Here is a 27,317-nt window from a genome sequence, read left to right as displayed (position 1 = left end):
TTGAAGACGCGATTGAGACGCAACACGACGATGTCGTTTCGCGTGTAGCTCACCTAGGCCAGGTCAAATGGAATTCGCAGTATATACCATTTCCATTCGCATTCTTTCCGTCGCCGGAGGAAGCCAAGGAAACGCGAGTTGTTCTGGAAATGGGTTACGGGAACGTATCGCTGCATAAGGAACTTTCCTCAGGTTCGATCGAAGAATGCTTTCGCGAAATGTTTAGTACAGGGTCACTGAAACCTTTTCTGTCACATGAAAAGCATTCCCCTTAGAAATTTCATGAAGATACCTTCTTGAATAGAGGACCTTATAGCGCCCAAATTATACAAGATTTCCATTAAAATGATCGTCATCTCGAGGGAAGGTGCTCGCGAGACACGGAGCTGCGCTTATCTCGGTTGTCACAGAGAAATTCGGGGCTTAAAGCGAACCCGTGCACATTTCCGAATAAACAACGCAGGGGCCCGTCTGCGAAAGCGGTCGGCGTCGTGTCTTATTCCCAAAATCCAAAGGCAGAGGTACTTTCGAGTAGCATTACCCAGAGGGGAATGTCATCGACTTAAGCGGCTGATCCAGTTATATATATCAGATTTGTTACGCGATTGCTCCCTATTTCGTCGGCCCGCGGGAAGGGTGAAAAGGCTGCCTCGCATTGGTGACGTAACAACATCGTAAATTGCGAATTGATGTATCGCTCGGCTTGGATATTGCGGGGCGCGGCGTTATTCGTCCTCTTGATCTATGCGTGCCTTCGAGCCGGCCCATAACAAAAAAATATGTCACGATCCTGTCCGCCGATGGATATTTATATCCTGCAAATATTCGATTAAAGTCCAGGCGGAAATTAACCACGCTTGTTTTCGTTTCGACGCGCGCCGTTATTAGGATCCGCTACTGACGTCCGACACGTGCAAGTGTTGAACTACTTATACTCTGCTTACTTCTATACAGAAACGTGCAAGAGATACGAAGCATAAAGGGTAGAAACACGAAGTTCTCCAACGGGCGATCCATTACGATTCATTATCCCCTAACAAACTTCCTCCCCTAAATCAGTTGCTGAACGTACGTTTTACCGCCTTGGCGATCGGTTAACTCGAGAACGAGGGGGTTCGGGAGCATTATCGGGTGACCAGCGAGGAGCAATCAGCTGGAAATTTATAGATAACCTCGAGTGGTATAATCGAGACCTGGGAATGTCTCTCGTTTCCGGTGAAACGAACTATCGAGCACAAAAATAGGCGGCGAAGGAGTTGGCCAACGACTTGCCGTTATCGCGACGTAAAGCTGTCCTCTCACGGCTGCTATCGGGATCGAGGCGAGAGTGCTGTTTAATCGAGCCCCGAAGACTCGGAAGTGCTCGAACCATTTAGAATTTACTGGCGTCGCCATTCTATTTCAATTGCGCGATCTAATTATCCCGCGGCTGGAGCAGCCAGGCTATACCTGGAATGATTGATCTCGCCCCGACGAGAGTTCTCGTCGCGATTCTACGGGGAAATGTTCGCAAGTGGGTCATTTGCCCGCTGGGAGCAACGCGCTGCAACTAACTTAGTATATTAAATTAGCGCGTGGCTCCGATTAATTAGTCACCTTAAAGGATAATCCGTCTTCGTGCGCGTCCAATCAGTCGGCCGGGGCTTGGCTTTCCCTATATTCAATTGCTTATTTCTTTCGGTTACAGGCAGAGTACCTACGCGTAGCGGGAACGGACCCACGAGAATAAAACTAGTTAAAAAGCTTGGAGAAATTAAGAATAAATCGATATCTCTAGGATTTTCGTGGCGGAGACCGCAGTGACGCTCGGAGGGGACCTCGAAGTAAAAGAAACTTCGTAACTAACCGTTCTGTGGAACTTGTTACACGCGAGGCGCGAAATTCACTCGAAATACTGACACGTCTGCCGAAACGAGTCCATGAAAAAGTGTTTAAAAGCTGCGTCGACAACAATCGATAATCCAGCACTATGGGCGCATGACAAAACAGCTTATCCGATCACACGAAAGGGATATAACATTGTTGCTGCATTTTAGTGTTACAAGGCTGAATAAGGAATTAAAATCGATCGAGGACGGGGCTGGTAGAAGTATGTTAGTGGTGCAAGAATGTGGAAGGGTTCCAATAATGCACCGAAAGTTTAGGATGTGGCTAGCAACGTTCGTTGCCGAGAGAAATATTTGGTTAGCGAGGATGGGAACATTACAGCTGCTGAAAATTTCAAGCGAACCATCGACGCCCGCGTGGCCGTTCGCTTCGGGCAACAGTGGTCGAATAAAAGTTAGTAAGTTGGAACAATGCAGGCCACCTGGAGGCGAGAAAGTTCGCTTTCTCATCGCGAATCGCTCCTTTTGGACGCCACCCTCCGTGCTTCCTCCGCGAAGCACTTTTTCGTAAGGGACTTAGCGAGCGCGTTGCTCCAGAATGAACTTCCGATCCGATAAAGATTCCACGGAAGAGGGGAAAAAAGGTGCCGGCTGGCTATGGACCGAACGAATCACCTCCGAGGATTTAGTCTTTTTACGATCCCGGAGAATGGCCACCGATAATCCGTTAAAGTAATGATTCTTTTCCTCTCGTGTGGCCGAAGCATCGATGATGGATCGATTTTCAGGACTCCGGGTTAACGTGGCCCGGCCGATACCGGCGTTACCACGGATTAATTCCAGCATTTTCTATTAAGCTGGGGGCTTAAAGGCGGGAACATACGGAACGAGAGAGTGGAAGCAACAAGCCAGTCCTGACGGGGATGGCCCGCCATTGTTGACATTTTCGTTTAAGTCGATACCACCCTGATGCACCGTGCCCAGAACCGACGGCTCGAGATAACAAGAGAAAAATAGTAGGGGAGACCGGCGCTAGTTGTTACACTTTTCAGTTTATTTTTTATTTTTTTTTGCATTCCATTTTCGATACTATCAATGACTCTGACTTAAAGTACGTTCTTTCCTCTACCGATGAACGTTATCGCATGTAATTAAACGAAAACCATGACTTTGAAACAAGCCATTTTGAAAGTCGAGACATGTTGTGACAACGTGCCCCGAGTAGGGGCTAGTTTTTACACAATAAGGGGCAAGTTGTTACAGAATTAAATTTTACGAAACGAGGCTTATTATGAGTAATATAATTATATTTTCTTGAACAGAAGTAAGTTTATTAATATTAAGAATCTGTTACAATAAATATACAATAAGAAATCTATTTGAAAAATAATAAAAACTACTGAAATCAGTTGCACTAATTATCGTCATCCGTTTCATACGGGGACTCGCAATTAATGCACACATAAAAGTGATTCTTCGGTTTTGCACATTTCTCATGTGCCCGCTTTTTGCATTCTATGCACTGAATCCACTTTGTGGAGCCTCTCTTTGAATTTGAAAAAGGAGAGAGACAGTGCAAGCAAACGCATTCTTCATCCTCGGAGGAAGAGTGTCTATTATTTGTGGTGGATTTATTTTTCATCTGCCTTTTCCTTACTGTATGTTAGCGGCGTTCTGTTCCAAAAAAATCATTTAGCGGGAAACCACTATAGTGACTCGTGGTAACTGAAGGATTAAATTAATAAATTAGTTACTAAATACAATGTAACAATATACCCCTTTCCCTCTGTAACAACGTGCCCCTTTTCGTATCAAACAACATGCCCCTTGTCTTGTGTAACAACTTGCCTCGGTTGACACCATTGTGTATAAAAAGCTATAAGTTCACACCAGTTGGGTGTATTCTTATGTTCTTGGTGCCAATCTGTAGCTAAAGGAACACTGATTCAAACGTGGTAATATTAATTTACATAGATTTATCTGTCTGTTCGGTAGAAAAGATTGAAGTAGAAAGAGAAAAGTTACTATTAGTACCGAAAACACAAAAAACTGTAATAAAGTGACAACGCGTGAACCAACTACAAACAAACTACATACACAACTGTGTATAGTTGAAACACATCAGCCACTTCATCGTCGAAGTGATAGTCCAAGCAAAAAAAAATTTAAACGGCTTTGTAACAACCTGCCCCTGTAACAACTAGCCCCGGTCTCCCTACAAATTGTACGAAACGAGATAACGTATTGGAAAGCCAGAATTACGTAGGTACTCCCTTCGAATGCGCGTACTTGGTTGTTTAAAGAAGCTGGAATCGAACGAGAATCGTAATCGATTGGTAACGGGATTCTACGAGATTCCAAGCGTCTTTTACACGCAGTACGTGTATCTTCGTAAGCGGGTCTATCCAGATATTTGCACAGCAAGGTTCAGTCGGTATTTGCGGCTGTTGCAGCGCACGTCAAAGAGAAATTGAAACGCCAAGCGTAAACTGCATTAGTCGTGTATGACTCATCAGCGTGGGAGAGCCTGTAATACCGCTTTCGCCTTGTTAAATAAACTTAATTCTGGCCATCAAATATTGAAAACTACCGGCGTGCTTCTACGACTCGATGCCTCCCTGCTACGCAAATTCTTTGAATTAAAAACGATCGTGGGGAAGAGGAAGCGCTATTGACTCTACTCGAACGCGTTTCCATTATTTGTGTTATTTCCACGTTCCGCTGGTTACTCCCGCCGTCGTTCCCGCCATGAGAACGTTCGCGAAAAACCGCGAATATTTGCGCCCGTTCTAGATCGGGAAAGCACGCGCGCGTTGCGTTCAATTCCCTTCTGCGAGAGTTACCTTTGGAGCGTTGCTAGTGCAGGTATTTTATCAAGCACTTTCAAGTTATTATGCAGTCAAATTCTACTTCAAGTATCCGGCCTCATTTTTCCTCCTTAAGGGTTTACCTACGGTCAGGAGGTAGAAAAAGAATCGATTCTTTGGGAATTTATTTCAGAAAGTATATGCATACTTTTGGTATATGTTTAGATTAGGGGAGGATTCCCCGATTTCAATAAGCTTGACATGTCGTCAAGGTCATCGTTCTGAACAACATTTTCCTTTATACTTCTCGGCGCTCGGCTTTGGTTTACGAGATATTTGCAAAAAACTTGGAATAATTGTACATTGAAATCTACCTGTACGGTCGGCTGTTTCACAGCCGACAGTATTAGTATTGTTTGTAAATTAATGTCTCTAACCGTTGATTATATGATAAATATTTATAAAATACGTGAATAAATATTCTAACCCCAAAAATGGTAAACCTGTCGAAAAACTACCTCACCGATTTCAATGATCTTGACATAATTCGACACGCGTTACGAAAAGTAGCACGTTTCAATTTTCTTACGAAAAGTAGCACGTTTGGGAATTTACGGCGAAAACTAACATATTATCCGGTTTGGCCACGAAGAATAGCACATTTTGGATTGTATTGCAGGCTGCAGAAACTATCACGTTTTAGCGCGTGGTCAGTTTAAAAGAATTCAACTGTTGAAAATATTGTTTAATAAATAATAATTCCATCTAATCTCCTCTCACTGTACTTTCTGAAAGAAATTCCCAAAGAATCGATTCTTTTTCTACCCCCTGAGGTAGGTAACCCCTTAAATACTCGTGTCATTATTCTTCTCAAATCCTCAAGCGTTGTACAAACATCGGAAACTGCAGCACAAAAGTACACGCGTCTTTTACCGTTGCCTTAGATCGCGCTGTTGCTGCGGAGCGTTCGAACGAGGCGCTTTGTTCCCGCCCAGTAACGCTGGAATTCAACGATACTGCGGGATACACACGCGCGTATATCTCATTGGAATTCCAATTAACGTATTCGCGCGAGCCACGTTCTGAAAGGCGTAACGTGTGAGCTTTAATACAGTGGAAGGCGCAGGAAAAGTGCAAGGAATAGCCGAAGCTTCGCAACGCGACGGAAACTTCCTGAAAACGAACTCCACGACAGCACACGGTTAGAAATAACGTTCGCTTCCTGGCATGCTTTCCAAAAGCTGGACGAACTCGGCGGAAAGTCAGACGGAACGGTCGAGTAAACAATGGGGGTGGCGTGCAACAGTCGCCCCTCTCAAAGTTTGACAAGCGGCCCGCCATAAATTTGGAATATGGTCCTCTATAATTGCATTTGATGTTTATTCATAAGCATCTGCATGCATTTCGGAGCGTGGCGTCGGCGTCGTTTAATGCGGCGCGGTGCCTCGCTCTCGCGTGCACAGGGTGTGGAAAAAGTCGAGCCCGCAGCTTCCGCAAGTGAAGATCAAGATCCTCTTTAATTTTAGGCACACTATTAAGCAGGGGGATAAAACGTTGAAGAGAAACGGTTCGTGTCAAATAGGGTAATTGCGGGAGAGATGCCGCACTGGGAGAGGCGCAGCACTTTTGGTATTTCAGGGTTATCGGTAAAAAAAAATACAACGCTGTCGATTTTATTTGCTTTAGGCTGTTCGTTTAGGTTAGATTAACTCGGCGGGATGCGCACCCCAATATGCAACACACGTTGTTGCTACCGGGTCAAAAATACCCAAAATTGAAAAGCACGGTTTCAGAATATTTTTTTTTAACTTTGCTATTTTTATGTTGAAGTAAAGTGTTTTAAGAAGCAAACAAAATTTAAGAAATATCTCAAAATCTTTATTAAAGTTCTTTAAAAAATTGTAACAAAAACTCAAACAGCTTTCTTAATTCTTACTTGGTTATAAAATCGAAGAAGAAAAATTAGTCTTCTTTCTTTAGTAACAATATCAAATTGAGATCGATATCAAAGATATCAAGAGTTTAGACAGCAAACAAAAATTGCGCTATAATCGGGAGGAAATTCCCTACATATTCACAAAGTTTCAGAATTTTTTGAATTTCCGGGTTCGGGATGTTCCCTTGTAAGTCGACTAAACGATGCTTTTAATGTTAAAAATGCAAAAAGAGTGTCTCAAAATAGATACCGTGATATCTCAAAGCAAATTATTTATTTTTTAATGACAAATCTGATAATCCAAACATATTTGTGGACTCTTTACTCTTTTTCACATTTTATTTTTATTTTATGAGTAATGAATGTGTAAGAAAGAAGAAAAGACAATTAAATTTAGAAAAGCAGAAATAATATCTGTACCCACTTATTTTTCCAATTTTATTGTATTTTACAACTGTATAAATTAAAAAGATGTTTCATTTTACTTTGGGTTTACTATTTTTTTTTAAATAAAAAGTTAAAATTAACATGTTTAAATGGAAAGTTAAACACTTTTCGAAATGCGGCACCACTCCCGCACGTACGGCGTCTCTCCTAAAAAAAATGGATGTTTTTAGTTTCAATTTTTTAAGGATGACGAATATTAAAATTTTGATTTTCTTTAATGCCAGTAGTGGGACAAGATGTTCAACTAATAATACGTATCCTTGGAACAAATTTTCATTGCAAAATTTATACACGGTGACAGTTTTGCGTAAGGTGCGGCAACTGTCCCGCAATTACCCTAGCTGCACAAATTCATCCACGAACACCGTCACGCTTGCTCGTTTTACACCACCCTCTGGATAGAAAGTTCCTCACAGCGTTATCGCGCGCGTTCGATGCTCTCGTCCTCCGCGTTGATGATTTTTCGGGAACAGGGCCCGAAAACGTACCACTGGCAACAAAGCCCGAAGTTGTGAAAGGAAAACATTGCAAGTTATTAATGACCGAGCGTGCAGAGGGTTCGTCCCGCGAAGCGGAAATTCCCCATTTTCCAGCTGCTGTGACGAAGCCTAGTAAAATTAAATGGCCTGGGGGGGCTGCAGACTACGGTTCCATTTGCGCCTCCGAATGCTCCACGCTAATGCTGTTACGAACGTCGCATCATCGTGTCATTAGGTCGTATGCAGCCGGCTCGCGCAGAGACGCTGCGCTCCCGCGGCAGATAGCAGCTGAATATTGCTATCTCGATACGCGATATTCGATAGGCCGTATGATACGCGATACGAGACAGGTGATCCACGGATGCACGTTAATCGGGTCCAACTTTCGGATAAACGCGTTTATAGCCGAGTGGGCGAGTTTGCTTTGGAAACGCGACCTTTCACGCACCGCGGTTTACACAGGTAAGTTCGTTTCCCCTGTCCGTACGAATTATCCTGGCTTGTCACTTTTATCACCCGAGAGGCTTCGGTTACTTGTTTAATAGTTGCGAGGGAAATCGATGAGCTGCGAGTGCGGCCAAACTTCAGATGTGAAAAGTGTAGCCAGGCGCGGTTACAAAGCCGACGGAAACTGTAAAGCAGAAATGTTCCCGGGAACCGCTGACGCATAAATTTGCTTCACGCGGCGTTACGTTTTAACTCAATTCTTTCACGGTTCCGCGTGGTTCGGGGAATAAAACTTGATACGGGAAAGCTCGATCGCATTTCAGGAACATTTATTAAACCGAAAGCCGGATCGCGGCTATTGCCGTTTACAGCCGAGGAAGAATCGGGATTCCAGCAGCGCGAAAAACCCTCGGCAGCGGTTCCACGAGCTCGCTGTAGAATAAAACGTGGGTACATACGTTTGCGTACGTAGGTAGGTACATGGGCGTGCTTTTTAAAACGGCGTACACGCTGTCAGCTGACCGCAACAACATTTGCAAAGTCGTTCGGGGATTATTGTTTCCTCGGACGGATTTTTATCTCCGCGCGCAGTCCCGCTACTTTCCACTTTCTGATTCCTCCTCGTGCTTTTCGCCGCGTTTTCAACGATTCCCATCATCCTCTACACTCGCCGGCGAGCTTTCGCGAAAATTCCGTGACGCGCGAATCACTGGTCCGCGGACAAAGTGTTTCGTGCACGGCACCACTCCGGGCTACTCGAAAAAAGAACTGGTCCCGGATTCTCCTAATTGCGTTTACGCCGGGGTTTTTCTGGATAGCAACGATTTCCCCGGGAACATACCACTCCCAGAATTATGGGATCGTTCTCGGATTACGAAAGTCCTCGCCTCATTCTTCACTCCCGTTTCTACTTTCCGATTTCCCAAAAGCTTCATACCAATTTCAGAGAACTTTCAAAGCTTCCGCGATCGGCGGAGCTCCATGGCAACGTGGAGGAGCTGAATTTTTAAATCGAGTGGTCTCGAAAAGTTTTTACACCGATTGCTTGAGGTTTTCGGAAAGAAGTTGATTTTGTATTTTAGTGAGTTATATTTTATATGAATTATGGAATTGATCTCATTTCTGCTGGGTACGCGGAAATCCGCGGCGAGCGTGCCAATTAACTGATTGATATCCAGACAATTAACTTTGCAAGAATTAACGCGATAATAAAGACTCGGCGTAATGAGAGCAGATGGCCAATAGTTGGACCGATAGTTGGCCGAACGAAACAGAGATTCTAATTAACGAGGATCGAGTGCGAGCGTTTTACGCCTCCAATAAATCGTGTACGCGGACAGCTCCAATAAACAAGCCTCTGTACGAGGAAGAATCAATGACGAAAAAGTAATTGAACCCCGTGCACACGTACCGAACCAGCGGGTTTGATTTTTCGCGTCCAAGAGTAAATTAAACCGCATACTAATTTTTTACTAGTAAAGTGCTTTCCCAATTCTCCGATACTTTACTGATAACAGTCCTCAGGCTACTTATTTATATTCAATGCTAAATCATTACCATTGAAATACTTCGATGGAATGACACAAAAATAATAGAAGGAAGACTCGGAAACCGAAATATATCTGCAGCTATCGAAATTATCCGATCCGTTTTTAACCTACCTATTTTTATTCTATTTTCGCTGTAGAAGCGACCACGGTCGGTTTGTCTCGGTCAGAGCTATTCAAAGGCATATACTATATACCAATCGTGTCACACCCTTTGATCAAAACCCCTTATTGCAATAACGTTTTCCTTCATTCATGTAGGGGAGACCGGGGCTAGTTTACTGATTTTTAGTATTTCTAATTTTTATAAATAGACCATTGGTATTTTGTTGACTTGTTCCACACCAAAAGTATAGAAATTTCATTAGGTATACAGTAGGGCGGAGCGATACTATATAGGCGAAAATTTAAATTTGAATTTTCAGCTGCCCCGGGCGCGGGATATGTGTGTTTTGATTGACCAAACACAACTGTAAACAAATTTTGGAAAAATATTTTTAGGAGAAAAAGGAACCTGCAGACATGAATATTTTTCCACAATTTTGTTACAGTTGTGTTTGGTTTATCAAAAGACAACTATCCCGCACCCAGGCCAACTGAAAATTCAAATTTAAATATCCGCCTATATAGTATGATGATGTAATCATTTTTAGGAGAAAAGGGAACCTGCAGACATGAATATTTTTCCACAATTTTGTTACAGTTGTGTTTGGTTTATCAAAAGACAACTATTCTGCACCCAGGCCAACTGAAAATTCAAATTTAAATTTTCCGCTCCCCCCTAGTATACAGTTTTAATTTTTAAAATCGTTTTAACTGAGTCAAGGTCTTAGTTTTTATTATATTTAGAATAGTGAGAGTTTTCAGATTTTTCGTTCCCACTGATAGAACACGCAAGTTTTTGTCACGGTGACACATTAAATGGCAAGGTGGTCATCCATATGCTTCAATATCGCGAATCGCAGCATAATTTATAACATAATACAAGAATTAAAGGGAATTAGTCAACTAACCTCGTTAGACAACTAGCCCCGGTCTCCCCTATGCGATACCACTCTGTTTCTTATTGGTTTTCTTGTAAACAAAATTTGCATTCCCATGTGTTGAATATACTCATCCGATCCGGTAGCACGTCGCTCGCGGATAACGTTATCGACGTTCACATTAAGGCTAATACGAGCCGAAAAAGCTTCCGCCGATCGCGAAGGAACGAAAATGAAGAAGTGACGAATTTTAAGCCTGCACCTACATAATCTAAAGTATCGATCGGATCGGTCTCCAGTTAGTAAGCTAAATTTACTCGCATTGGCGCGAAGGTGGCTTCTGTTTGGCAACGAGCTCACTGAAGGAGAAGGAACCGCTTCCTTATCAGCCCACGCGTTAGCGGCCCGAAGTGCATACGTATAAATTGTGTATCGGCTTACCGTGCAGCAGTATGGAGAGAAAGAAAATGCAGATCATCTTGGCCGGCGTGCACCAGCCGCTGCCACTGCCCCCGTACCGTAAATCCATTCGCAGCGCCTTCACGGTCCATCGTTTCCGGTACATTTCGCGATACCACTTTCCAAGTGGTGTAAGCTCCAGCGAACCGATCCCTCCTTTCTGTCGACAATAAACAGAAGCTCACTTCGCACCTTCAGCTAATCTCGATACACTCGACACTTTTGTCCGCCTCTGTCCGCCTTTGTCCGCCTTCTCGCGTGGCTATCGGACTAACCATTCCCACGTCCATGGGAATTTATCCCCTTTTCTCTCCACTGATAAGTGCCACTAACACGCGGTACCTTAATTACCATTCACGTGTTGCGAGTGCTCGAAACATTTTTTAAACTCCTCGAGGGGAATACAGGATTCCTCCAAACGCACCATACGTTCGCCGATTAATTAAATTCGCCCGAGGTTAATTCAAAGTGAACACGCATAAATCGAGGCTCATCTGATTATAGCAATATGTACTATAATAACATTTGTGATGCAATTTCAAAGTACTGCGCGCTCGATTGTGCACAATAGGTACGCTAGCTGTCCCGTGATGTTTGATGTCCATTATCTATTCGGGGACTTATTGCTGGTCGATTATTAAGCGTGTAATAACCAGCTTGTATAAACGAGAGGAGTGCTGCTACGAAGTTCGATCGCGTGCACGCAAATGGAAATCAATCCGAGCTGCAGCGTTATAACTCGATCGTCTGTCGGCTAATCACTTAAAAGCTGGCGGTTTTAAACGCACGCGTAAAACTGTTTAGCCTTGTTTTTCGCCTTTTAAATGCGTCGCGCATTCAGCGTTCCCCGGCATCGAAAATTTATCCTTCGCGATAGGGGAATCGGCGAACGTAGGACCATCGGCAAAAACAAACGGGAGTCACGCTTTTACCCGGAAATTCGCGCGCGAGCCTTCCGATAAAAATGTTTGATCGAAAATTCGATTTTCATCGAAATCACGCACCAGCGCGCTGGCTCGCGGTTATTACACAAGGTGTTCGGTAAAGCCCCGGTATAGCCGGTGAGTGGTTGATATCTCGCGAGAAAGCAAGTGGGAAGTAGTAAACAAATTTTGCTGGTTGGTTGCGTGATTTTCGAGCAAAAATGATGGATTAAAGGAGCAGCCCGCTGCGCCTAAAGCGAGGTAAAAAAAATCACCTTAAAGTTTTACTTGCAAGTAACGGATGCGCCTCGCGGAGCAGAATTTTTGTACTCTGTACGTGTACGAACGAGTAATCGGTCTTGGAAATTTATTGAAAATTATGTAAACGCGAATGCAAATGTGATACGTGTTCAGCAACGTTCTCGCCGGGGGATCAACGATGGGATTAACCGTGTGAAAAAGTAGCTGCTGCGTCGCAAAATAACGCACCGTTGTCACAGGTTGGAGGCGTCGTTGTCGATTCAAATGTCACAGATAAAGCGCGTCTATTGCGTCCACGTCGAGGTCGCGTGTTCTTCCCTCCTTCGGCACATTCCTCCGGATTCTTCTCGCATCCCCACGGAACTCGCGGAATTCCACTCGAAAGTATCCATCCTCGCGCGAATTCTGCGAACGCTCACTGTTTCGAGGCAACCACGTTTCACTTCCAGACCTCAGTTACCATTATGCTTATCCAACTTTATTCTGTCCTCACTTTTCAATGGAACACTTCGCGAAGGGGTCCAGCCCGACATTTAGCAGGACGACGCGTCTCCGGGGAAGCGCCTGCAGTGGTACAGGTCAACGAATAGGTGATCGCGAAGTTTCTCGTCCAGAACCAGACGACGATTTCATTAAACGCAGATTAGAAATACGAGCGCGCCGTAGTAGTGACGTAACATTGTTGGAGTATCGTGAACTAGCTCGACCGAGCAACGATTGAAGTTTTAAAACAAAATTTGTATGACGTTTGCAGAGGGATTAAGTAGAACGAGAGGACGGCGTTGTGTAAATTGCAGAGAGATGTTAATTATAATTTAATATTACGATTAAAAGTCAAAGAAGTATTTGCCCGCCTACGAGGCTGTGGATACGCGCGCGTAAAAATTTTGAAACGAATCCATTCGTTGGAGCGGAGAACTTTTTCAACGAGTCACAACACGAGCCAGCCATGAATCACCGATCACAGAGTAGGAAAGTTTCAAGCAGAATCAACTTGCGAAGTCACAGAAATGGGGATTCACGGGTGCGCGGGGCGGTTTAACCGTTTTGGACCGCTTTAGATCGCGGCTGGAAGGGATACAGTAAGATTTGGAAAGCAGCAGGGGATGAAGAGCCAAGGAACGCCTCGGCGTCTCGCGTGTACTTTTCTCATATTTGCACGTGCTGCTGAAAAGCAGCTTACTGTCGCACCAGTTTTCTTAACCTCGGAGTTTCTAGCGGAGCGCCGCCTTTACCCCCTAACTGCATTCACAACTTCACTGTACACCTTTCACTCGTTATACCTCACTGTCCCCCTTCCACTGACGTTTCCAACCACCTATTCGTTAAATCGTCCCACGGGCAGGTGCCGGGAATCGAATCACAGCGAAGGAACGGTCCATAACGTGCGGGATTTCCACGTGACAGGCCGGTGCATCTAGCGCACCGTTGCATCGTTGCACCGTTGCACCGTCTCACCGTCGGATGCATCCGGCTCGCTGGGACTCGCAACGACTCGCGCAGGCCACGAGCTCAGGCTGCTTCCGTTTTCCTTTAAGTGCCACTCATTCGTCACTCGGCACGCACACTCCGTCGCGGGTACGTACGCATGGCCGATAACCACCCACGAGACCGAGGCCGCAGGAGAGACTGAAACGGAAGGAGCGCGCCGCCGAAACGGGCCAGAGCGAGACAGATGGTGGGGAGTGAAAGAGGGAAAGGGTAGAGGTAGGCGAGCGAGAGAGCTGGCGGTTGGTAAGATGGATAGGCAGATAAGTAGACGGCCGAAAGGCGACTGTGCCTGAGGGTGTGGGGGTGTGGGCCGTGGGGTGCTCCAAAGGAGACACGAGGAAAATAAGAGTGAGGAGGAGAGAGAGAGAGAGGAGTAAAAGGAGAGAGCTGCGTGAGAGGCCGGTGAGGGAAATGCTACCGTGGTGGAGACCGCGATCCAACTGCGCCCGCGCTTAGCCAGATATCAGCCCCCGACCACCGACGGCGTCAACTCTTACCACCTCCGCCCTCGCGACTCGCTCCACTCCGCTCCACACCGCTCCGCGCCGCTCCACATCGCTTCACAACGCTTCACAACGCCTACATGCCGCCCTTGCTAGCTGCTCCGCTAGAATGCCAACAGTGCCGCTAACGGCAGTCGATACCGCTTGTATTATTATTGCGATGATCGACGGCTCGACCACTATACACGACGTCGTATCCGTTGCCTGTTAAATTCGATAGCGCGATTGCTTGTTACGATGACGCGTACCCGTGCCAGCACTCGATACCCGACGATTACATTGCCAACGATCACCCTATGCAAACTGTTACGATAACCTTCGCCCCCGCTATTTACAACGCGCGCTGCGCTATCGAAATTCTTCCCACGGACACGCCTGCGTGTCATCCACTAATGTGAAACGAACCGTGGAATTGTTTCAGATTCCGCGGGTGATGGTCACGATCGAACGATTCCGATTTACTTCTCCGTATAATATCATTCCAACACCGCGTGGTCAGATCCTTCCACCTGGGCGACCCAGAAATTTTCATAACAAGCTTCAATAACGGTATCGAAGCTGTACGTGTCGCTGGGCTAGGGTAGCTGCCATGCGGTTCGTCACAACCCTCTTATCAGAACCAGAACCTTTAGAAACAGCAACCTTGTTTCAGACAATGTAACCTCGGATGCATTCATGTTGCTCTGTAATGGTATCGGTGTAATCGGAGTATGATACCGTTGCCCTCATATTCGGGTGGATTTATACCTGACCTTGTTTCCGGAGGTGAAATCGAGAATTGAATTTCACATGGGACAAACATGAGCTAACTTTAACCGATATTACATTTCGTGTAATTCCTCTTTAAATATGTACCGCAAAGTGTGGAATTTAAAATTTAATTGCGCTGATTGAAAATGAAAAGAGTCTTCGTGACGAGTTGAGGCTCGAGTGCTCACCATGACTAAGTAAAGTGGGTACACCGTATCGCAATTGACTACACTTTGCTCTCATCAGGCTAAATGCTTTAGTGAATACGCAGTGTTCTCAGGTTGAACTGTAGCACGGCCAGGCTGTTTGTACGTAGGTACTTCGTATTTACTCGCATTATCATTTTCTTAATTCGAGGGGTACCAATTAAGGCCGATTCTAATATGACACGGTTAACGCTCGCGGGCAATGGAGGGGACTTCACTGTACGCTGCATCCAGGAACGCTGGGAATGAAAATTTCACTTTGCGTTGGAGGATCATCGCTGAAGGTTACGAGAAAACTTTTCCTTTAGCGAAATGAATTAGAGGGCTTTGTAGGGGAAAAAAATTTACTGCGCGCCTGGATTTCCGCGGGCAGGGTTAAAAATGACAACGCAACGCTTACAGGAAGCGTATAAAGGCTTTGAGACATTGCGCGTACTCTATGGACTAGATAAGACAGTAAATTGATTGGATAAAAGTATTCCTTGTACTAGTGGAAAGTTTAATACAGTTAAGGCCAGCCTTTTGCAGTTAATATCGCCCGCTAGCTAGTAGCGCCACATTATTAGCGCAGCTCGCGGTGTTCCTGTATTTATAATAGCACGGTTTCGCGGTAGCTGAATGTCATAATAATTCTTCGCGCGTTCCGTTGTACGTGCACGAAAAGTAGGCTATCTCTTTAATAATTCCTTAAAACGGTGCTCATTACTTTGAGATGACCTCGTTTAACCGTAAAGGATATTTCATGGTTCTCCTCCTCGGGCTCTTGTTCGCATACATTTTCAGACAGCGTAGCTCTCTGGAACCGCGTATATCTACCTACAAACTTCACCCCGGCCAACTTTTCCCTCCCGCGTTATTAACAATTTTTTTGCGATCGCTTAATTTCTGGTTCGAACAAGAACTTTATCCACTCCTTTGCGTTCTAAACTCCGTCCTATAAAGCACGCGGTCAACCGAGACGTCGCTGAAATTCGCCAACCCCTATTTTTGAAGATACCTATTTTGAAGATTCCGGAAGAAGAGTGATGGGCATCGGTAAACAGACTGGGACACTTTGCTTTCCATCTGGAAAGGAAACCACCCGAGGTACTGTCTTTCACAATTTCTCAAAGTACCTGTCGAGACGTTTGGTTAAGGTAGCTGGCAAATAGCACGTGACAATAATTAAGCGCATTAGCACTTAGGGGGTAGGGAACGGGCAGGGAGAAAGTTTCGCGGTCGCTGACGAGGGATTAGCGGGCAGTCTTCGCGAGACTAACTACTGCTGGCTTACGTGGGCCTGCAACTCGCCAAGATCGAGGATCACAACTCGCCAGCCTGTTAACACTCTTATCTAAGGAAGGGATACTCGGCGCACCGTGTCCGTGACTCGACTGTCCGAAAGTTTAATATAAGCTGCGCTTCTGAAAAACTGCTTCAACGTTTTTCACGTCGGCAGTACGTAGCCACTGAACCATCCGAGACTGAATAAATTCAGGTCGAAGGGTTTTTTCAAAGCGCACTATCGCGGCCCTCGAATGTTCTAAACGGGAGCAAGAAGAATGTTTTCCATTTGGAAATTGGTAAAAATTGCACGTCGAAAGCGACTCAGTTATTAGTACCGCTTTCAAGTTTCTGTCAACAGAAGTGATTTTGAACGAGTGATTTCGATTCTGTTTTAAGGGGGGACTGCGGTCTGACCCACTGAACTCGGACCCTCGAAATGACCTGGCTGTTCGATAGAGTAAGGCTCGAAACACTGTGCTGCGCGAATTCCACGATTCTCGTGCTCCTGAAGAATTTCAATTAATTAGGATCCATCGTTGAATCTGCAGCCAATCTCCAACACGAATAACTCGTGCTGCTGATGCAAATAGAGGCAATTTGAAAACGTTCACCCAGAAACGTGCCATCCTCCAGGAATTCATTAATCTCCTCGAACAGCTTGCGCAACAAACGAATTCGTTATTGTTTATGACGAGCCATTTATTCGGTTGAATCGTTTATCCCGATGAAGCGTATCCCAACTATAAATTACGCTCGCACGAATTCCCGTCGCAAACTGGGAACACTGTCCCGCATGTCGGTCGAGGCATACCAGCAGAACGATGGGGACAAAGTTGAAGGCTGGTTAAGTGTTCGATTCTGATGGACCGATGATACAAGCGCAACGTAATAAGCTTAACGTTGTTATGCAAATGTTACGTTACACGAGTTCCCAAACAATTTAGTATATCGCGCAACACGTGAATGGCTGCATCTCTGCGTACTTACGCCTCGCGTTATATCGTAATAAGGTTAACATAGTTCAAATAGAAAGTTTCGGTAGCCCCAAATGCCGTCCTTTGAAGTCCAGCTACGAACTTTTAGATGCCGCAACTAATTCCACCCACGCTGCGTTTAAGCGAGGAAAGAATTTTCGTTCGCCCTACCTCCCACTTTTTACCTTTCTATCTTCCCCACAGCGTTCTTAATTGCGCGGTGTATTCTTGCATTTTAATTACTTGACATGCTACCCAGACTGCAGCGAAAGCTCCGGATGGCTGTGTTTCGGAAATGTATCGATTGAAATTATGATTGCCCCTGAGCATTTGAACGGCGTATCACAGCACTCGCTGGCCATCAGAATTTATAATTACACGCTTGTAAATTACAGCGGCACTGAATCGTAATGACGAGTGTTATTTGAAAACGTTCCGCAGTAATTTTACCTCTGCCGCGTGGAATAATTCAACAGACTTTAATTGAGCGTTTCGTTCGCTTCATTAAGTAAATAATCACGATCCATATGATAAACGAACGCAATTACTCGCAGAACCGGAGCGAGAAAAACGATCGAGCTTAATTCGATAAACGGTTCGCTTAACGGGCTCGGCACGGGTGCGCTTTTCCGCCGGGTTTTAACGCGACGAATCGGAATACGAAGTTTCGCAGACGGATTCTATATAATATTTCGAGAATAAAAGGGAGGACTCGGGCTTCTCGGTGGCGGAGGAAGTCGCGTTGCAAGTTTTAAATAAGTTGCAGCTGCTCGGGCTCCCTCGGTGGGAGGGGAGAGAATTGTGTGCCTTCTGGACGGTTGTCTGGCAGTTTCCGATTTTATTAACTTCTCCTTAATTTTCCTGTCCCGAGAGGGACCGATTATTAGCCCGAAAGAATCTCGCGAAACTTGATTTTCGTTTGACGTTCATTAAGTAATTACCAATTTGCGTGTGCAGCGCCAGCGAGAAAGGAAATATAACAAATTTCTGGTTGCATTGAAAACGAGTCTGTAATCTGCAATGAAGGTGTTACAACGATTCCACGATACATAGTACACTACTCGAGCCAACCACCGCAACCGTCAGTGGTTACGGTTACGGACGTCTGTACAGTGGAAACAGCCAGTAATGGACAGGCGCGTAAATGGAGTCTTGTGCGGGGAACAGCCTGTGCTCGACAAGTTTCCCCACCAACTTTCCACCTCGCGGGGATCGAACAATGATGAGAGAATTAGGGGAACGCAGTCATAGATACTTAAGTAGGAGTAGGTTGCAGGAGGGAACCGGTACCAACGACAATCTGTTTTGAGGGAAAGCTGTAACTTCTCGCGCACCACGAAGCACGGAGCAGGGAGCTCGAGCCACGAGGCAAGAGGCGAGAGGTACGCTGCAAGCCTGGCGACAGACGGCGTTTCACCAAGAATGCTCGGATTTCCACCAGCCGTGATATAATCGGCCGACTCGACGAGGTCAGGCCGCAAATACAAAGCAGCTGCATTTACACGCTTAAGTTGCAAGCAGACGCGACGCGGCAATGCGGATGGCGTTGCAGTAACTCGTGGCATCGGGCGCTCCACTCCGAGCCCAACCTCCAACGCGAGACTCACCCGTAGCTTTCCGCTTTTCACGGGGGTCCCGTTGAATCGAATAACCCGACCCGCGATGGGTAATGCGGAACAATGAAAAAAATACTTGGCGTTCCGAGGCTTTATGAAGTCGTCTGAAACTCGATAGGCCGGGGTAGCGGCGCAACGAGAGTGCTTTTCAAATATCGGTTTACCCTAAGCCCCGAAGCGACGTCGCCGTAACGGTATACGTACTAATTTTTAAGTGCAGCAATACTATACAAAGGGGATTACGAGAAACACTCGCGGTGTACGATGAACGACTTCCTTCGAGTGGCGTTAAATTTTTTCGACCGGACTCGGGAAGCAGCAGCGTGCGCGGCATTGCATACGGTGCCGTTAATGTTGCAGCACCTAAATACAGCCGCGACGAAAGGTGATTAATTACAAAGGGAAAGGTTAATCGCAAAGAGGTGCGTGTAGGTCTCCTCGCGACGCGATCGTTAAGAATAGCCCAGGTAGGTGCACGGGGTGAATAAGAAGTAAATGTCGAGCGTGTTGGGGGTTCCTGTGGCAACGCTGCTGCTCGCCTATTTTATTTTCTCGTTACGCCTTTGCAACGTGCCGCATAAGAATGAAAACGAAAATGAAAATGAAAAGGAGAATGAAAATGAAAGATGCAAGGCAAACGTCGGATCCGTTATATCGCGCGGCAAGAGTAATGGCGGTGCACGGGTGCACGGGAAAGAGGAGGGCGGAAAGGACAGGAAAGTAGCTCGTTTTCTTTGTAAATGGATTAGGTCACTATTGTCCAGGTGCTCGGAGATAATCCTATGCATACCGTGTCGTGATCCAGCAGTCACAGCCGGAGAATAAATCCCTCGCCACTCTAAATGCTAATGAGCATCGCGTGAGCGATACTTTTACATCGTTTTCGGGTAAATCGATGAAACGGATAGTAACCGCAACCCATTACACCCCTCTGTGTACGCTTTTTACCCGCTCACTTCAGCCGTGCTTCCCGGTCAATCTGATTTGTCCATTAAATCCTTCCCCGCTGCTTGGAAGCATTCCTTTGTCTATCCTATTCCGAAGTCGGCTAATGCCACCACCCTCGACTCTCTTTGTCCTATTTCCCTTACGCCCTACCTGTCCAAAGTTCTTGAAAACCTTTGCTTTGCACAGCTGATCAGGTACTTTGACTCCTGCAGCGCTATTCCGCCTTTCCAATCGGGCTTTCGTAGAGGTCACTGTACAAGCACTGCCTTGCTTCATATCTCGGACACTGTACTTACTTCGTGCGTTTGACTCGCGTCGCTTAACATGTATCGCGTCTCTGCACTTCTCAAAAGCTTTCGATACAATTGATCGCAACTTGCTGTGCGCTAAGTTAGATCATCTTGGACTGTCCGCCTAGTGCCTTGTCATTTTTCAAATCTTATCTTTCTCGTGGACCTTTCCTGGAGTTCCGCAAGGCTCTGACCTAGGTCCGTTTCTGTTTAATACCTATGTGTGCGATTTGCCTGCAGTGTGTAATCATTGCCAGGCTTATGTGTACGCTGATGACACCCAGCTTATCAAGGTTTTTGACCCTAGCTGCGCTGATTTAGCCGATACAGAAATTGAAGCTGATCTACGTCAACTTGTACGTTGGTGTGACTCTCACGGTCTCCAGTTAAATCCTGCTAAAACTACTGCTCTAGTTGCTGGATCTCCTGTTCTCTTCAGTAACCTGTCCTCATATCCTTTCGCTCATCTGCCCTTGGTGTGCAACCTATGCTAAACAACTTAGGTGTGACCTTTGATCCCCACTGGTGTTTTGACCGTCATGTTGCTGTGTTGTGTTGTTCTGCCTTCTCTCGCTTGCGCTCCCTGTACCCTTCGCGTCGTATATTTTCAACTATCAGGTCGTCAAGGATGAAATTTGTAGACAAACAGGCAAAGTTGGTTGATAACTTACAAATAAAAGGAATTATTTTATTCATCAAGGTATGCACCCATATTGCATATACCCTTTTGCCATTTAAGCGGCAGGTTGTGCAGGCCGGTGGTATAAAACCCTGGCGGACGAGAGTCAATGAATTCCTGGAAGGCCAGTTTTACAGCAATGTCGAAATTAAATTGTTTTCCTATTAAAAAGTTGTCCAAATTGCCGAAGAAGTTGTTTCGATTTGTCTGTGCCTCGCCATCACTCTTGTAAATTCACTGCGTCCTTCTCCTGCTCAGCCTCCTATTATTATACCTCCATTCCATCTAGTATACGTCCTCTGTCGTTTTATGCCTCCTTTAAACTTAATGCTCGTTCTATCATTCTCTCACGGTTTCCTCTGTAGTCGTTACATCGTTACTTTCTTTCTTTTCCTATCTCCCAGTGGCTCTTTAGGTTAGCTTGTAGAGCAGCAGTTAATGCTGAACTTCACCTGCTCGCCATTGTAAATTTAATTTTAATTTTGAATTTTAATTGTAACCGTGCAATAAAGTCATTTAATAATAATAATAATAATAATAAATCGGTTGAACTGCAACGTTCGTTCGTCTCCGACAGAGAAAGGAAAGCGCGTATCTAGTAGAATTATCATTTTCGGCCTCCCGCTTTTCCATTCCCATTCCGCGCACCGTCTACCTCGCCAAACTATGCGATCGCGTGTCCCGATTGAAAGGGAATGGCAAAAGCGCAAGGGAATCGAAGAAAACCAAAGTACTGGTCCCGCTGGATGATACGGACAAAGTGTAAAAGCAACACGGTCGGATCATTTCCGGTTGTTCCGAATGTTTCGCAATGAATACGGGCACGGTATGCCGTACGTAGGAATCTTTCCAACGATATGCCGCTGCATCCGCACGTACACAGGCGCTGGCGCGCACATTCCGCACTTGGGGCCGGGCATTGTTCGATCGATCGCTCGTGTCTTCGCGTCCTTTTACGATATTTTCGAAAGCAATCCCATTTACGTGCGCCGATACCGAGGTGCGTGTCACGCGTGCAACCGTGCAACCCTGCAACCGACAAACAAACAACCCCCGCAATGTTGGTACGTTGCGCGGAGCCGACGATCGAGGACACACGAAAAGTAAAACGACGAATGGAATTTTTTTTTTGTAGGTTCCAGGGAAGAAAAACGAGGACACAGAATATGGATGCCATAGGCAACAAAAAAGGCGGGGCGGTTGAAATACAAGCCTATATTTGGTTGGCAGAATGGCCGTGGATTTTACCGCGGTCCCCGATGCTTTCTCGCTTCTCCCCCCGCTTCCTCGCTTTCTCATTGAAATATGTACCGCAAGAAAGCTCGATTGATTTCCATTCCGTTCCATCGGCAGATATCGCGCGTCAAGCAAGTCTTCGCCGAAGTGAAGAATAGAAGCCACCGTCGCTTGTAAAAGCTGCCCTCCTCGAACGGCTGCGATCGCCACGAGACGCTGCAACGGATCTCGCGCACCGAGGACAATTTTATTCGAATCGCCTGATCGATCAACGCCTCCTTTGACCGGTCAAGCACGATAGACCGAGGGAAAAAGCAAATATTCTCCTCTGCAGCTGTTTGACGTTGTATCCTTCAACTCTCGCGCGTCCATCAAGTTTGCATGATTCCACAGCCTCGTATCTCAACGATTCAGTTTGAGATGCGCGCTTTCGAAGTAACAAATTTCCATCGTTTGCTTTTCTTCATTCCCGGGACATTTGCCGTTTACAGATTTTGCACGCGAGAGCGGATAGAGAGTTGTGTGTTGGGGCTGGTGAACAAGGAAAATCGGCTCTATTATGTCGATATCCCCGCGCTAGAAATTTGCCGCCGTGGATGAAAGTAAATTTCGTTGATCGGGCCGAAGTAATCGAAGAGGGCTTAGAAAATTGCTTCCGCGGAGGAAGCTCTGATACGCCATCACGCAGCGCTCTAACTACTTCCTGCTGCTCCGAGTGCATCGTCGGCCGCATCGAGTTAGAAAATCGGGGGAAGCCGGGCCCCTTTAATCCACGACGTGAAACGGGAAGAAGAAAAACGACCTGGCCGTATAACGAGCAGGAATTATCCCCGGAAGATGCTAGAAGCGAAACATAATGGATTACCCTTTGTTCGCCGCTTTGGATAACTATTTGCGCGTAATTGGAGCGGTTGTGGAGAAATTTCTCGCTGGTTGCTTTTCGCGGGAATTAGCGTCAAGGAACACGGAATGATTTAAAGTTACCCGCACGCCTTGCCGCGGGCCAGTTAACGACTTTAAAAACAAAAAAGGGTATTAATAAGCATGAATTTGCAAGGGGGAGGCGGTTCGAGAAGAATGGAGACGGCTGAAACGCTTTTCCGTTGCTGAAAAAGAACCACGCTCGGTTCCTCAGAGAAATGGAATAAAGTGTACAGATAAGTTTCAGGTTTCTTTTCGAAAAGTTGCCAGCCAACATGGTTAGAAGAAGAATGTCTTCCCCTTGGAAATCTCTCTCGACGGATCTCGTCCCGGTACAATTATCTGCACGCTCCCACCGCTTGGCCGAACAAAGGCCAGAGTTTACTCAAGGCTATCGCTTTCGTTTGGAAATCGCGGGAGGGTGACGCAACCCGGCAAATGGCAGACCAGAATCATAGCTGATCCCTTGTCGGTGGCCTTCGGGTAACTAAAGTGGCGGAAAAAAGTATCGATATCTAGGAGCAGGAGGGGCTGCGAAGAAAGCAGCAGAAGTGCCGCGAGAAGACGTGGAGAGGAAAGCTTTCCCTGGCATCGGGTCTTCATTTCTCAGCCGAGAACTAGAAATCAAGAGGGAACCGGCTAAGTGCGAGCGAGAGGATGAAAAAGCGAGGGAGAAGGGAAAAGTAGGAAAGAGGGATAGGGACCATTGTACAGCATTGATGCAATTTGAAAGACTCATAACTGACGTTCAAAAGAGCAGCAAACGTCTGTGTGATACCGCTTGGCCATCGTCCAGCAGCCAGCCCGGTTAAACGAAGCGAATTGTCCGTGGCTGGAGCCACCAGAAGATGGTTTTCTCTCCTCCCATCCCTCCTGCAAACCCTCTTTCTATCTTCAAGCCTCGCTAGACCAAATACGACTCGCTTGCTTCTCTCTCTCTCGTTTCACCTCGCCGCGCAGCTACGCTTGTCCTACGGAGAAACGTGGACACTCTATTGGCCGAAAACCGGCCGAAAGCAAATTCTTCGACAACCCTGGCAAAGGTTGCACCGTCCCTTCCTTTCTCTGCCACTTTACCCGCGCCACTTTCTTCTTTCAGCTACGTCCTCCCATTCGATTGTTTTCGCGAAAGTCGTTTAGCTCGTTGCTGCTTTCCACGGGGTTGCTCCGCGCGCGCGCGCTTCACAAACAAGTTTACTCGTTCTTCTGTTACTTCTTCTGCCTCGAGTAATATGTTTGTTTCCTTGATCGAATCGAATTCGACGAAATAATATGTAGGATCGGGATATACGGTTAAGATAATAAAAATATGTATTTACGTAAAGTAGACTACAACAGAGAGAAGTAGATACAAAAGAACAATCGTCGGCGTCGTTTGTCTTTCCGCGTGTCGCGCTTCGTTCTCCCAGGGGGTCGTCCTTAAATTACGTAAAGCCTTTTGGGGCAGGGGCGCGTGAATTTCTTACGTTTTCTTACAAAGAGGGAGTCAGGTAGCGTTTTATGTAATATTTTTTCACTTAATTTTCAATATGAGTAACTCAAACAACAATGTTTCATCGCACGCCCGAAACCGAGTTAAATGAATTATATAAACCTTTAAAAGAGTTTTAATAACTGAAAAAATACAATATAAAAAATATTACGTAAGAATCGGGTGGGGTTGAATATAAAATCTTACGAATTCTTATACTAGGGTAGGGAGGGGGTAAGAAATCCCCAAAATTACCCTTACGTAATTTAAGGACGGCCCCCGGCGTCACGCTCATACGCTCGTTTCACCCAACTGACGGTTTTCGCCGCTACAATTAAATAGGTACTGCTCAAAGGGCACTGCTTGCCTCAGCGTTTCACTAGTTGAGGTAACTTCTAGTTTAACACGCGCTTCGCATGTGTTACGTAATATAATGATTGTGTTTAATTGAAGTTACCTCAACGCGTTCTTCCTTTCTTTGTCCGAGAAGAACGCGAGAGGGAGGGAAGCTCTGTATCGCCGGTACAGTAAGCGGGCAGAATTTCTGACGGCATCGGAAAAGGACGCCGCGATAGGAGTTCCGTGCCCGTTCTATCGGGGCTTCCCGTCCGCCGCCATTATAGATAAAAGTAGTTGCTGGTAAATTGTTGTTTCGATTGGCCCGTGAGCACCTTCCTTTCCATTATTTTCCATGCCCGTTCCCATCCACCCACTTTATCTCGAATTTTTCTATTCCGCCCGCCGCCACCGTTTCCTTCGTCCTCGCATAAAAAGACAATGGCCTTGTTGCCTGTGTGCCAAGAATCCTCGTGAAAATCGTTGCGCCCTCGCGTTTCTTTCGGGATCTCGTTTTCACGCGCTAGCCTCTCCGGGAGTCCGTTTCCTTGAGCTTTGTTTTTCAGGGCTAGGGTAATAGGACGCTGGCTCCGCCGATCCTCCGTTAAGCAGCTTTGTTAATTTCGTAGAAAGCGGAAGATTAATTAATGCCGTTGCCCTCGATTCTGAAGAATTCGCTTGAACCGAACGAATCCACCGCAACGACAAAAACCAGCAACGATTTAGCCGGACATTGTTTGCTCCGCTCGTGACAAATCAGCAGCAACGATCATCCTGCGCGATTTTTCTCGGGGAAGGGAAGGAGAGCTGTCGCGTTTTCATATTAGAGCGGGGATGAAATCGATGCGCGGTCGTTAGCGGGATTTATAGAATCGCGAGTGTTCTTCTCGTCCCGTGGCTCTTTCTTCTACAACTCTGGCTGCCGGCTCGCGACTCTTGGTAGTCGTATACCGCGTTATTCAGAGCAACCTCGTTCTTTTCCGGGCCAGTGAAAAATTAAAGGTCCTGGCTTCGTTTTTTTCCTTCGAGCATTTATCAAGCCCACGGAACCGGGGAAACTGCATGGCCTGCAAAACGTAATCTTGAGCAATTCAAAGACTACCGACGACTCCGTCGCCCCGTTCCTGCAATTTCACCGTTTTCGGCACGCCCTCGCTTCGCCACGCCTCGCACCCCCTCGCCCCTCTCTCCGCCCCTTATCCATCCCTTATGATATCTTTAAATGCTCTCGCCAGATCTAATTCCTAATACCCAATATTATCGCCTGGCAATTTCGTTAACGTCCGCCGTCTCGCGGTATAGTGTCTCCTCCTTATTTCCATCACTTTTGCACCACGCGTGTATTTAACGTGCCGATCGATGATACGCGAAGAACGAAGAACGGACTTGTATTAATCGGTCGGTGGTGTTTCATCGGCGCGTGTTAATTCTCCGGGCACTGAAGTGGGTTGCATTTTAATTAAACAATTTTATTCGCGCTGCGCGGGAGGAGCGGGCGGGCGGGCGCGAGCGAGGAAACGAGCAACAGAATTTAGTGGGCTCCATAAACATCACCAGCTCTCCTTAACATAATTCAACGAGCAGAAGCTATAATACCAAAACGTTTCGCCTGCTTCCGCGGTTGCACTCTAATAAGCATTGTTTTGCATCACGCTGGGGAGTTTGCCCGGGAATTTTCGCCCTTACGCCAGTCAGATATGTGGAAATTAAAAAGAAGGAAACGGGCACAAGTGTTTCTCCTCTCTTAAGGGGTCACGCCACCCTGAAAGTTTTGAAAACAAGATTTTTTTTTCTTTGCATTTTCTTATTACGTGAAGTTTTAAGAATAATTTAAGTCATTGTAGACGCAAAAATTCCCCAAAATAGCCAAGTTATAGGCTTTCAACGAGGCGCGGATGTCGATATTCCGCAGCAAGTAGCGACCATTCTACTTTTCTTCTTTTGCGTTTTCCTCGAAACTACATTTTCAAAGATGACCTATTAAATATCTCCAAAACTTGGCACGCATATTCTTAATGGTATTATCTACGATGTAGCATATCAGTTTTTCCATCCTATACCCCATTCGTATATAATTAATGGTTTAAATTCGTTTTTTCACGTGTAAAACGTATAATTTTTTTCACTTTGCTCTCATTTGTGCAATAAATTTTTTTTCTCAAATCCCTATGCTACATCGTAGGTATTTTATTAAGGAACACGAAAATCATCGGGTTTTTAATTTCAAACGAACAGGTTCGTTTTAATTTGTTAGGTTAGTCACGCGTGTAACGGCGGACGAGCTTCGCGGGAGAACAAATAACTCGGTCATTTTTCAATATTTTTGTACAGTATTTATACAATACATGCACTAATACATGCTCTACCCATAAGAAGAAAATAAATAATTTTCAACCCCGTAGTATCAGTAAAAAAAATTCGTCTAGTTTAGTGCTGTTTCGAGCGCCTCGGGGTGGCGTAACCCCTTAAAGGAATAAAACGAAACGCCTGTCCCTTTGTCGATTCCTCGGAACGT

General features: G+C 45.8%; 1 protein-coding gene across 5 annotated transcripts in view; it reads right to left on the bottom strand.

Annotated features, from left to right (window-relative positions):
- LOC143366694 (zwei Ig domain protein zig-8) overlaps positions 1-14,305 on the bottom strand; it is a 63,729-nt gene extending 49,424 nt beyond the window's left edge. Inside the window, exons 1-3 of one of the 5 annotated variants that reach the window (XM_076807959.1) lie at positions 13,422-14,287; positions 12,344-12,679; positions 10,914-11,091 (exon numbers count right to left, since the gene is read on the bottom strand). In XM_076807959.1, the coding sequence (XP_076664074.1) occupies positions 10,914-11,037 (124 nt within the window). In that variant the 5' untranslated portion in view covers positions 11,038-11,091; positions 12,344-12,679; positions 13,422-14,287. Of the gene's footprint in view, positions 1-10,913; positions 11,092-12,343 lie in introns of all 5 variants that reach the window. The other 4 variants (XM_076807962.1, XM_076807965.1, XM_076807963.1 and 1 more) reach the window with 4 other exon arrangements.
- Between the last annotated feature and the right edge of the window lie 13,012 nt (positions 14,306-27,317).

Source organism: Andrena cerasifolii, chromosome 3 (assembly GCF_050908995.1).
Source record: "Andrena cerasifolii isolate SP2316 chromosome 3, iyAndCera1_principal, whole genome shotgun sequence".
In the NCBI taxonomy this organism is placed as follows: Eukaryota; Metazoa; Arthropoda; class Insecta; order Hymenoptera; family Andrenidae; genus Andrena; species Andrena cerasifolii.
Note: the sequence above shows the minus strand (reverse complement) of the source record. Positions and strands in the feature narration are given on the sequence as shown.